This window comes from Sitophilus oryzae, unplaced genomic scaffold, assembly GCF_002938485.1.
Source record: "Sitophilus oryzae breed Bouriz unplaced genomic scaffold, Soryzae_2.0 scaffold_496_pilon_pilon, whole genome shotgun sequence".
Taxonomy (NCBI): domain Eukaryota; kingdom Metazoa; phylum Arthropoda; class Insecta; order Coleoptera; family Curculionidae; genus Sitophilus; species Sitophilus oryzae.
This window is the reverse complement of record NW_022147080.1, coordinates 196,707-209,175: the sequence shown is the minus strand read 5'-3', so window position 1 is coordinate 209,175 and position 12,469 is coordinate 196,707. Positions and strand designations below refer to the sequence as shown.

At 32.2% G+C, this 12,469-nt stretch overlaps 2 protein-coding genes across 2 annotated transcripts in view; one reads left to right on the top strand and one right to left on the bottom strand.

The window, feature by feature from the left end:
- The first annotated feature begins 660 nt into the window (after positions 1-660).
- Positions 661-1,651, top strand: LOC115886755 (coiled-coil domain-containing protein 12). The gene is made up of 2 exons (XM_030906034.1): positions 661-1,125; positions 1,218-1,651. The coding sequence occupies exons 1-2, from the start codon at positions 883-885 to the stop codon at positions 1,455-1,457; spliced, it is 483 nt and encodes a 160-aa protein (XP_030761894.1). The 5' UTR covers positions 661-882; the 3' UTR covers positions 1,458-1,651.
- A 129-nt stretch (positions 1,652-1,780) lies between these two features.
- Positions 1,781-12,469, bottom strand: part of LOC115886766 (adhesion G protein-coupled receptor B3-like) — a 170,664-nt gene continuing 159,975 nt past the window's right edge. Inside the window, exons 13-18 of the mRNA XM_030906050.1 lie at positions 6,157-6,369; positions 5,924-6,074; positions 4,223-4,445; positions 4,028-4,160; positions 3,847-3,967; positions 1,781-3,117 (exon numbers count right to left, since the gene is read on the bottom strand). Of these exons, the coding sequence (XP_030761910.1) occupies positions 2,279-3,117; positions 3,847-3,967; positions 4,028-4,160; positions 4,223-4,445; positions 5,924-6,074; positions 6,157-6,369 (1,680 nt within the window). The 3' untranslated portion in view covers positions 1,781-2,278. The remainder of the gene's footprint in view (positions 3,118-3,846; positions 3,968-4,027; positions 4,161-4,222; positions 4,446-5,923; positions 6,075-6,156; positions 6,370-12,469) is intronic.

The following is a 12,469-nucleotide window of genomic DNA, read 5'->3' as shown; positions in this document are numbered from 1 at the left end:
TTTTAAATTGTGAATTAATTGGCGAAGGTGCCAGAAAAGTTAGAGTAATAATAGTTGCATAAATTCTGTATTGTAATTAGTATAAATTGTGTATATAAAGTGAGATAATAAATCGTTAAGTATTTTATCGTTAGTTTAAATTAGTGGACCCACGGAATCCGTAACAATATTATTATTTTTCATTTTTTTAAAAACAAAAGCCCTAGGTCATCCTAGGCTCAACCCATGGCTCAACTCTAGGTAGCCCTAGGCTCTCCCTAGGCTGAATTGCTAGTTACACCAAAGTTCTGATATTGTAAAATAATATCTTATCAAAAAAGTGTCGTCTCACTGCCTTTTGTATTCAATTTACTTCATAATCGTTTTCTATTTAAAATAGAATATGGATTATTTTTTTTATTTAAAATACAAAATAAAAAATACTTTTTCAAATGTATTTAAAATAGAAAATGGCAAATAGCATTTTAGCTATTTTAAATAATTTCGTTTGAAATAATTTCTGGAATTTTTATATTGGATGGATTGGGATGGAAAAGGAGATGGATCAGAAATACTACCCAAAATACACACACTTTTATGCAAATGCCTAATGATGCTAACGCCCTTAAAATTAATTCAAGAAGAAATTTTGAAGTGTTTTGAACTGGTTTTGAACTTTTTCGGGTTTGGCCGTAAGAAGGGCCGTATAGTCCTGGAAGCTTAGGCCGTAAAACTAATCCATGACCAATCCACAGACCAACAACAACCACCAATCAAGAAGAAGAACTTTTGAACCTAACCAACAATTTGTGTTTGTTTTTGTATAAATTTTTTTCCGTACTTATTTACAGATATTTTCTTAATTTAAACGAATATTCTCATTAACTTCGGTTTAAAGTAAATATGACAATGTCTTCAAATGATAATCCGAGTTCCTTAGAAGAGCAAGCTAGGCAACGCCGAGAAAAATTACTTTCTTTGAAAAGGAAAAGGGATGGCAAAACTAACTCTAACGGCTCTAATTCCGAATTAGCAAATGAGTTAGCTGTCTTACCTAGACCCTCATTCAGGAGCTATAAACCTATTGATGAAAATCTACATGAAAATTTACTTCCTAGTACGCAACCAGAGGATGTCAGTACACAGGTATAGTATCGAGTTATTACTATAATTTTCTTAACTATAAATCAGATGTTTTTTGTTGTTTAATCTTCATATTTCTGTAAAATTTGCTTTAGGTTAAAGATCAACTTGAGTCAGCGAATACTAAAATTGTCTTAGACCAGTTGGATGTTACATCTTTGGCACCGAGGAAGCCTGATTGGGACTTAAAGAGGGACATTGCCAAGAGAATAGAACAAGTAGAAAGGCAGACTCAACGAGCTATTGCAGAGTTGATCAGAGAACGATTAAAAGAGAGAAAAGAAGATTTAGCTAGTATGGTGAATGTTGGAACAACTGAGAATTTTGATAGATAAAATAGAATAACTAATTTTTAATTAATTTAAATAATAACATGGAAAATATATGTTTTACATATGTATAGGTACAAAATTGTTAATTACTTCATTTTAGAGTAATTCTAAGCATTATTATTTGGAAATGGTTTAAAATTATAATATTAATAGTATATTTTATAAACTTAAAACAAGGAAATTACATTTTTATTATGTTTTTTAGACGTTTTATATTTTAATATATCTTGGATTTTGTTCTTATTGATTTTTAAACTGGAATAATAAATTACTATTAAACTGAGTATAAAATTTATTAAGTATTTTATTTACACCTGTATATTTTAGAGAATTACTGACTAACTTTACAACATTACTAAATATTTCATTTTTACTTTTTACATATTATAATCAGTCTTTTTTCGATAATAAAATTCATTTTTATTTTGTCCTAAGAAATTAGGATAATCAGCCAGTGAAAGTATGCAACCAGTAATACATTAAATCCTAATGAATTCGGCATTATAGTTTATAGTCCTTATTTAAAAGTTCTTGTATTAGTAACACACTGCAGATTATTTCTTCTTTGTTTGTAGAAACATGAAATATTCCTCCTGGAATAAGGTCATAAAATATTTACATATTTCTTAAATTAATAATTGTTAGTTTGGTTCTGTTGAATTTTCGACTTTATGTCAATTATATTTAAGGTTGAAATTAACTAGTGAATAAAAAGGAAATCTTATTAGGTTTTGGTGTAATATTAGTTGCATAAATTTGGACATCATCAGAAAGCAAACATATTCTCGAATTCTCTGCACTAAGTCAGCGCGTTCAGGAGCGTTTTAACAATTAGTCCTGAGCATTATCCCTTCAGGCCCTGATGTACTTTCATCTTTAATAAGTTCTTCCGGAATTTGGTTCACTACACTAGCACCAGGGGGTTTGGATACCTTTCTACTTAAAGTTGACGGTTTCACATTTGAGTCGAATTCGTCACTTCTGTTCAACAAGTAGTCAAGATCATGAGATATACTATCCAAAACTCCATCGAGGTTGTCTTCAGAATAAGATGGCGAGTGTTGTGGACTGGATGGACTTCTGGAAACCTCAGACACTGTTTCTATGGATGGGATAATGTCATCATGACCATCTGGTTGAGTTCTTTCAGAGCTGTTGTTATCAGACTCTAGTATTCTCGATATTGCGTCATCAGGTGTGATGATTACTTTAGGAGGAAACATTATCCTCACTGTTTTATGCTCTGACTTCTTCTCAACTTTCGGAGTCGTCGTTTTAACATCTTTCGTTGTTTCTTTTTCTGGCTTAGAACTGCAAATACTCGAAGCAACCAGATCCAACTCAACACAAACTTTCTGCGACAGAATATCAGGAGACTGTGAAAAACTGTTGTTGGTCTGTAGCTTTCTGAATGTCGGTGGACTGCTATTGTACGGTTCTATTTGATGTTGAGACTTGTCTCGGGGTAGAGTTGAGGTTTCTTTGAGGCTGACGTCGCAGAAGTTTGAGCTCGATTGGAGGCAGCTCTCGAACGCGTTGGATATGCTCTGAGTTCTGCTAGCTGAGATTTTTAGGGGTTCCATCGATTTGAGAGAGATTTGCTGTATGTCTTGACGTCGAATAGTGCTTTGGCTGTCTATTTCTGTTTCTTGTTTGGTCATAACTGAAAAAGATATTTTAATATTACGAAAAATATACAGGGTGGTCCGAATTGTATTCGGAAAACTTCGGCAATATATTCAGCAGATAAAAATAAATACGAAAGTTCGTATAAATTTATATCCTAAAATGCTTCATTTTCGAGATAGAGAGAGCAAAATGTAGAAGTTTCATTTTTATTTCGATTTTTTTCAAATAATATCTGAACAAATGTCGATATTTGGATAAAAATTGGTGAATGGGTGTTTTTTCATATGACAAATTTGATTTCGATGTCAATATGACTCTTACTAATAGGTGGCGCCACCTACACATTTTTAACTGGTTTGAAGGGTAATAACCTTTCTTCCGTACCTGTATAAAATTAGTCAGTGAAAAAATATACATTTTCACCATTTTTGACATAAAAAGGCCTTTAGATAAAAATCGCTACGAGTAACCGTTCTCAAGATAATATTTGAAATGTAAATTATCAATACCTGTCATCATTAACAAAAAATAAACATGTTGACTAAGATAGTTTGATGACAGATTGACTGAAATGATAAATTTGTAAACTTTTTATTTTTTTTTTGATTAATCATAATTTTTTCCAGAAAAAAAAATATTCAAATGTATTTCTAAATTGAAGTTGTAGCTTATAAAACTAAATGGATTTTTTGTTCACTGTATTTGCCAAAAAATATTCTATTTTAAATAAACTAAATATAACTTTTAGTATAGACGTACTTACATTGTAATGGATTACCAGTATCTCCATTAAAAAAGCTGTCATCCACATGGCGTTTCTTGCCACATATTTCCTTAAATCCATTTTCAGATTTTATTATATAACATATCGTCAGTACTAGACCCTGTAAACGTAAATTGTTGGGGTTCAAATACAGTAAGGAATAAGGAATATCTTTACTTACCACAATTAAATTTACCGCACTAAATTGATAAGTACTCCACATAAGCTTCTCATTGTTTATATAAAGTATGCTGCTTACTGAAAAAGCTAACAGCACAAAAAATATACACCCGGATCTTCTTATTAACGCTATCCTAGAACATAAGTTTAATTTTAGAATACAAAACTTTTACTTTTATATAAGCTGAAAACAAACCTTTTATTGAGAGCCTTTTCATGTTTCTCTTGACTAGCGATTAGCTCTTTCAATTTCTTGACGACTGATAGATAAATAAATATGAACAAGGCGGTGACAATAGACACTACCGTTACAAATATGTTGAAGGCCAAAGAGTTCTCAATCATCCACCATGATTTTAGACTGATATCCATCGTTTTGTAGGCTAGATGATTCCCAAATATTGTGATAAGAGGCACACCTGAAATTAAACAAAATACATTTAATTATTTTTACTGTGAACATAGGATTTATAACTCAGAGTGCCCTCCATTCTTCATTACTTTGTAACTGTGAACATAGGAACAAATACATGCAAGTGTTTTTTATTGTAAACCTAGGATTTATTAAGTATGCTACCTATGTTCATTACTTTGCAAATATACATAGGATATTTGCAACTGTATGGTATTAATTTAAGCTCTGAACATAGAACAATTTATCCTATGTTTATTACTTTGGAACAGTGAACATAGGAGTTGCAACTGTGTTGAATATTTTTTACTAAGAGTATAGAATTTATAACTAACTCAATGATATCCCATTTATCGTTTGGAACTGTTAGGCATATGAATTTATTATTTCAGAACAAGCTATGTTCATCGCTATGTAACAGTGAACATAGAATTTGTAACAACGTGAAGTAATTTAAACTGAACATAGGATTTCGTTGTTCTATGTTAAGTATTTTGGTTTGGTTTGGTGAACTTAGGATTTGTAATTAAAGTTAACATTTTTGTACGGAACATAGGATTTACACGGAACCATTCCTATGTCCTTTTGATGCTTTAGAACTGAACATATGATTTTTAATTGCACGTAATCATTTTTGCAATGCAAGAATAATCGGAATTTTATCTTGATCCAGAGTATTAAACATAGGATTGGTAAATGCGTTTAATAATTTAGACTGTAAGCATAGAATTCTTAAGTCATTTCTATCTTATGTACATTATTTTAGAACTGTAAACATAGAATATGTTACTGACTGCAATACTTTTTATTTTTGATATTTTATGTATATAAATCTTATGCTCACTTAATAGCAGAGAAAAATATTGTATAAGACGTGAATAACATTATTATTTTTTTTTCATTAATTTCTGCTTTATTATATATGATATTAAAATCGTCCTTTTAAAACTTTATTTTTTAAGATAAAACTATTCATTGTAAAAAACACTTCTATATAATATCTTTAACAATAATTTTCCACAAATAACACAAAAAGATTTTGTCTATTATAATCTTTGCTGTATTAGTATAGTTTTAAAATACTGTTTTACTTGCAAACTCTACTAAAAGTTACATATAAGCCAACATCAACACGAGACTACTTACAGCTTTCAAAGTTTTAGTTTGAATAAGCATAATGGTTAAGATAATACGCTAACTTAACGACTTCTTAAGTTAACAGTTTATTTAAATATAAAAGCATACTAATTAGAAGTAACAGTGAACAGGTGTTCATTGTTGCTTCCCGTTAATGATGAGGAATATGTTAAAATTATTTTCATTTGTTTAGTTTATTATTTTTTGTATACTTTGTTATTAATAAGATTTCAGAAAAATAAGTAAACCTAAAACGGTTCTAAAATATTTTACTGATTCAAACTTAGGGTTTTCGTTGACATATTTACTTATTTCTATGGGATTATGACAGATGTTGTAAGAACTTACCAGATATTATTCCTATTACGGTATATTTTGATGTAACTGGTTTAGGAACATGTATCAGTTCAGTGAAAACAATAAGCAGCTTACTCAAGTGGCTGGATATACTTAACAGCAAAAACATTTCTAAGAATGTTAAAAAAATCATGTAGTACTTCTAAAAAATAAAAAAAAAGATTTGAAATTCCTAGAAAATTAATATAAAGGGATAAATAAGGTAAAAATATCAATGTATTTACCTGAGGTGGTTCTAACAGTATTGCAATGGTAAACAGTATTTCACAAAGAAAGAGTGAAAAGGAACATTGCAACTTCAATATAATTAGACTTGATTTCTTGACGAAAAAGAACGATAGTCCTAGACAAATAGTGGTAAATATCGTCAAAAAGATGCAGCACAGAAAACTACATATTAGTACAAACTTGTGTGGTTCTGTAGGTGTTGCTTTAGCCTGAAACATAAAAAAAGGTGTCCAGAAGAAAATTTGGAGAAGTTTATGGAGTAATACTTATAAAAATATGAGCGTGTATGTGTAATTTTTAGCTTAAAACAGGAAATAGCGTTAAGGTACGTCGATAGTGCACCGGCTTCCCGCTTTCCGGTTGCCGGCTTGGTTAGTTTGTAGCTTGCGTAGCTAGATTAATTATTAGCTATTCTGTGCCATTAACAACTGCTTGCAGGAAGCGGGAATGTCACTTGGTATCATGTAATAGATACCCCTGATAGGGATCTATTATGTATTTTTTTATTAGCTACTGATAATGTTCATAAATATTAAACTGATACAACCAAGTACTACTCGCGTTTATGAAAGTAATCGGTCTCATTTTGAATTTGGTAAATAGGTATCATAAACGTTATATCCACAACTCACCATCAAAAATTTTACGAATATTTCCGCATGGCAAAGAAACGTTGAAGTATATTCCAAAAAAATTGATAACCGTTTAAAAGAAATTGCAATTTTCAAAATATATATACAGGGTTGTTCACCACATACGACACGGAGTATTCTAGCTAAAAGATTAGATTTTTCCAAATTGTAAGTTTTGGGTTCGATGAAGGACTATTAGAGCTACAATTTAAAAATATTTTTACAAAGTATAGAGTGTCCCAAATCCCAAATAAGTAAAAAATGTAAAGTATTTTAATTTTTTAAATGGAAAAATGCCCTTTTGAAAATAGCCCTGTATATTGTTACATTTTTAGTTTCTACTAATAAAATAAAGGTAAATTTGATTAAGGGTTGTCACACTTAAACCTTACCGTTTTTGAAATATTTTCAATTTTGTGAAATTGCATTAAAAATTTTAAGGCTTCATTTCTCCAAGGGTATCAAAGTTTTTAATACTAAATATTTACTGAAGTTTATTTATTGATCATTTATTGTGTTGCAATAATAAAAAAAATACAACCTCGTACAGAGTGTCTAAAATTTATTTTAAATTATTTCTAGCTTTAAACGGCAATAACTTGTTTAATTTAAATCGAACACCCTGTATATTTTATGAGAATCAGATGCACAATTTAATTGTCTATCAAATTGTATTATACCGTTTTTTACTTATCCCTTCAAGTTTTCAGAGAAAATGCATTTTCTTATAAATTAGACCTTATTTATCAATATACCCATGGAATATTGACATTTGTAGCAGTTTTCTGCGAAACTTGCGTTACAATTACAGCGATTGCACTTGTTGCGAACGCTTATAAAATAGGGTGGATTCAGTTTAAAATGAAATAAACATTTACGGCTAAATACTAAACACTATTTAATTAAAATAAGTAGTAAAAAATGGTCAAGTTTTCTCTGCAGCAAATGCGAAGAACACTTAGCAGAAGAAGTTTATAGTCTTAGTTTTCAAGGCAATTATATAGTCTATGAAGCCTTTACTGTCAAGTCAAAATAATCAAAGTCAATAATTGTTTGTTACCAGTTCCTAGTTCCTATTGTTTTTCTGGCACTTTTCACAACACGTCACTCACAATACTGAAGAACACTCAGAAGACTTACTAACTAAACTTAGACGAGTTACTAACTACACTTAGAAGAGTTACTAACTAAACAAGAATTTACTTATTGTTGTTAACTAAATAAGGGAGAGAGCAAATATTTCTCTGTTTAACTACTAGAGAGAAAAACTATGCGGAGACAATGCGATAGAGTGTGAAGAGAGAGAGAGAGAGAGAGAGCCGCGTCTCTAGCGCGATCTTAATTATACAAAAATTAATGCGTGGCAACTTAGGCCGATGTTCAGAGAGGACTGTGTCTTTGTCGCCCTTAAGCCCCTAGAAAGTTGACCCAAAAAGGGCATTTTTTACGACCCGACAATTTTTGTAGTTCTGTGAAACAGATGGCCCCAAATAGACAGTTCTAAAACATTTGCGGTTCAAATCGATTTTGAACATACTCCCCCCCTTTGAAGTCTTTGACTTTAAAACAAAAAAAACTAAACGTACGCTTAAACTAGTAAGTACTGACAGACACTATTTTTTGAAATGTTTTCGCTTTGAACTTGTGACAAGTATGACAACTAATAGAAATTTTCTTAATTTCCTTTGAAAGGGCCTTTTCCTTTTTAAAAAGACTATTTAGCGGCCAATGTCTAAGTCGAATCCTTGACAATACAGTTTGCGGTCTTGCATGTCCTAATAAAATGTGATCTCTTTTAAAGAGAAGTCTAACCACATGGTTATTTGACGGTAATAATAAAGGAAATTTTTGGTCGTACGGTATCAGTGCTTGAGATAATCTGCCTCCAACCCTAATAAGATTATCATTGTCAATGAATGGAGTTAATTTCAAATTTTGTTTATTAGAGATCTGTTTTTCCGATTTGAGTTGACTAAACTCTTTAGAGAAGTTTTCTATTTGTAATTGTTTAATTATAAACTGATTAGCAATTTTTAACTCTTCAATTGAAAGCGGACCAGTGGAATTTTCGGACTGAGGCTTACAGTTCTTTACAAATCGAAGTACAAAAGCAATTGTTCTTTGTAATCGCGAATAACTTGAGAATTTAGTGAAGATTAATTTCCAAATATTGTTAGTATCAGTGAGTAGTACCGTTTTTTGTTTTCTTTCTTCCACGTTGGTAGTTAGAATATTTCTGTCATGTGCGTGTAAATCCATGTCGAAATTTTGGAAAAAACTTGGGCCGTTCCACCAAAGGTTTGCGTTTTCTAATCGAGCGGGAGATATTCCTCTAGAGAGTAAATCGGCTGGATTTTCCTTTGATGACACATAACGCCACTTACAATCTTGAGTGAGAGTTTGGATTTGTGATATACGATTTGATACAAATACTTGGAATCTGTAAGGGTACGAGTGTAACCAGGCAAGTACTATCTCCGAATCTGTCCAAAGATTTACACTATCAAAAGATAATCTTTCAATGAGTACTGAGCGAACTTTCGTTATTAAAGTGGAGAGGAGGTGTGCACCACAAAGTTCTAAGCGGGGAATAGTTATTTCTCTTATAGGTGCAACTCTGCTTTTAGAAGTAATAAGGAAGCATGACACTTTCTCGTTAGGATATGAAGCTCGTATATATACACAGGCACCATATGCCTTTTGACTAGCATCCGAAAATCCATGTAGTTCTAGTGATATTGGCTTATCAGCTAATAGAATAAAACGAGGAATTTTTAGAGATTTTAATAGCGCCATATCATGAATGTAAGATTTCCAATTTATAAGAATATCTTCTTCTAAAAAATCATCCCAATCAATTTTAGTTTTCCAGATTTCTTGCATCATTAGTTTTCCTATAACAATAACTGGACCAATTAATCCTAATGGGTCAAACATTTGAGCTATTTTTGAGAGAACTTCGCGTTTAGTAACTTGTTTTTCTTCCGAAGGTATCGGTAAAGATATAGAGAATACATCCAAATTGGGGTTCCAAAATATTCCTAGAACTTTGTTTGAAATTCCATCTACTTTAATATCGTAATTTTCTTGAGAAATATCAGATTTGTGAGAGTGATTAATATTGTTGAGAAGTGAATTTGAGTTTGAACACCATTTGTGTAAGTGAAAATTTCCTAATTTACATAATTGCATCAGTTGACGGTGTAATTCGACAAGATTTTCATATGAATCTTGGCCACAGAGAATGTCATCTACGTAACATTGGGAGAGAAGAGCATTTGAAGCAAGTGGAAATGTTTTTTGATTAATAACAGCAAGTTCTTTCAGTACTCGGGTAGCTAAATAAGGGGCACAGTTAGTGCCATATGTAACAGTTGATAATTCTATACACTGGAGCTTTTCACACGGTTTTTCCCGCCATAGGATGTTATGCAGATATGTATGCTTCGGATTGATTCTTACTTGCCGGTACATTTTCTCGATATCAGAAGTAATTACATATTTAAAGGTTCTAAAGCGCAGCAGAATATCGTACAGGTCAGGCTGTACTGTGTACCCTTTATACATTATGTCATTAAGAGAGAGACCAGATGAAGTTTTCAGCGAACCATCAAACACAACTCGAAGTTTACTGCTTTTACTGTCATTTCGTATAACACAGTGATGAGGAAAGAAATACTTATTTTCGTTCTGATCACTCTTCATAGAGAGGGGTACAATACGAGCGTGATTTAGGGAAATATATTCATCGATGAATTTCTTATACTGAAGAAAGAGATCTGGGTTTTTCTCAAATCGTTTCTCTAATTGATAAAATCTTTTTCGTGCGAAATCAAATGACTCTCCTAATGTCCCGTTCGCATTAGGACCTTTCAGTGGTAAATCCACCTGAAAATGACCACTATCCAATAAAACTGTAGTTTTACAGAAATTTTCTTCCACTAACATATCTTCGGGAGCTAAATATTGATTTTTTAAGGGCTTGACTTCTTCTATTGACCAAAATCTTTCCAACAGAAGATCTAGAGGGGTCTCTGCATTTGATTGCAGGAATGAACATTTTTTGGGGTTTAAGGTGTGATTAAAATTCGTGCTAACAATATGAGAGGGGATCAGACCCGAGAGGACGTAACCAAAGTGAGTATCCACTAGTGACAGACAATCATCATTTATTTTTATTATGTTTCCTAAGAGAATCTTGTAATACACATCGGCTCCTAATAAAATATCTATTTTAGAGGGTTTGCTAAAACTAGGATCAGCGAGAGAGATTCGATCAGGAATTGCCAACTTTCTTTCATCAATTCTAAACTGAGGACAGTTTTCAGTGATTTTTTCTAAGATGCTGAAGTTTACCAAGAGAGAAAAATTCCGTTCTATTGTAGATTTTACGTTTAAACGCACGGCATTATGAGCATTTCTGACGTTGCCACCAACGCCTACAATTTCAACATGCTGTCTCTCAGGAATGTGTTTTAACCTTTTTACAAGAGATTCGGTGATTATTGAAATAGTGCTACCAGGGTCTAATATCGCCTTTGCAGTTATTAAATTGCCGTCGCAATCTGGGATATTAACAAGAGTTGTGCCTAACAAAACTTCACTGTCATTGGAGGAAAATACCGATAGAGTTCTATGACTAGTAGCAATAGGTTCACTGACCTGAGTGTGGCTGGGAGTGCTTTTAACTATACCCTCATTGTTTGAAGCTACTTCGTTACGCGGAGGGCTACTTTCACGTGGATTATTATCCCTTGAGCGTTCATCAGATGGCGCAAAATTTGACCTGGATGAGTAATTTCTGTCACTATTGTGATATTGAGATCTTTGAGATTGATAATTATTTCGCCAATTTGGATTTATTGTTTGAGGAGAATACCTTGACTCTGAAGGACTTGATGAATGTAAAAGTGAGTGATGTTTCTTGTTACATATGGAGCACAATTGAGACGTACAATCCTGTACTTGATGTTTTGAACCTAAACAGTTAAAACAAAGACTGCTCTGCCTAACAAAATCCATTTTTTGATTCAAAGGCAAATGTTTAAATTTTAAACATGTATACAATCTATGATCGGGGAGTTTACAGTATATACATTTCTTAATATTTAACGAAGAGCGAGGAGAATTAGAATAATGCGGGGTATTTTCATTATAAGAGCGAGAAAATTCCCTTTGCTGATTTCCATGTGCATAGTGGGAAAATTTTTGAAACCTATTACTAGAACCACTTATGGTTCCTTTAACTACTGGAGGAGATATTTTCGACGGAGTTTCCGAGAGATCTTCCAAAACCGTACAGCGCTTTTCTAAAAAGTTTAGAAAATCTTCTAACTTTGGCAAAATAGGTGGAGAAGCCGAAAACATTTGAGAGCCTCTTTCAGAGATATATGCCTTTCGAGTGCCAAAGTCTAAACGTTGAGAGAAGATGTATATTAAAATTAAATCCCATTGTTGTACAGGGATGCTTTGATGTTTCAAAGAATCTGCATTCTGTTTAATACGCACAATAAATTCTCGAAGAGTATGAGCGGTGACCTTTGTTAAAGTGGGGATCTCAACTAAATTTTTAATATGGGCAAATATTATAGAGAGTTGATTATCATATCTTTGTCTAAGTGTGTCAATAGCAACTACCAAATTATCGCTTGTCAACTGCAGTGTTTCTACTAATTGT

Coding starts and splice junctions, on each gene's coding strand:
- LOC115886755 (XM_030906034.1), top strand. CDS start 883: ATGACAATGTCTTCAAATGATAATCCGAGTTCCTTAGAAGAGCAAGCT. Junction 1,126..1,217: donor CAGAGGATGTCAGTACACAG/GTATAGTATCGA, acceptor AATTTGCTTTAG/GTTAAAGATCAACTTGAGTC.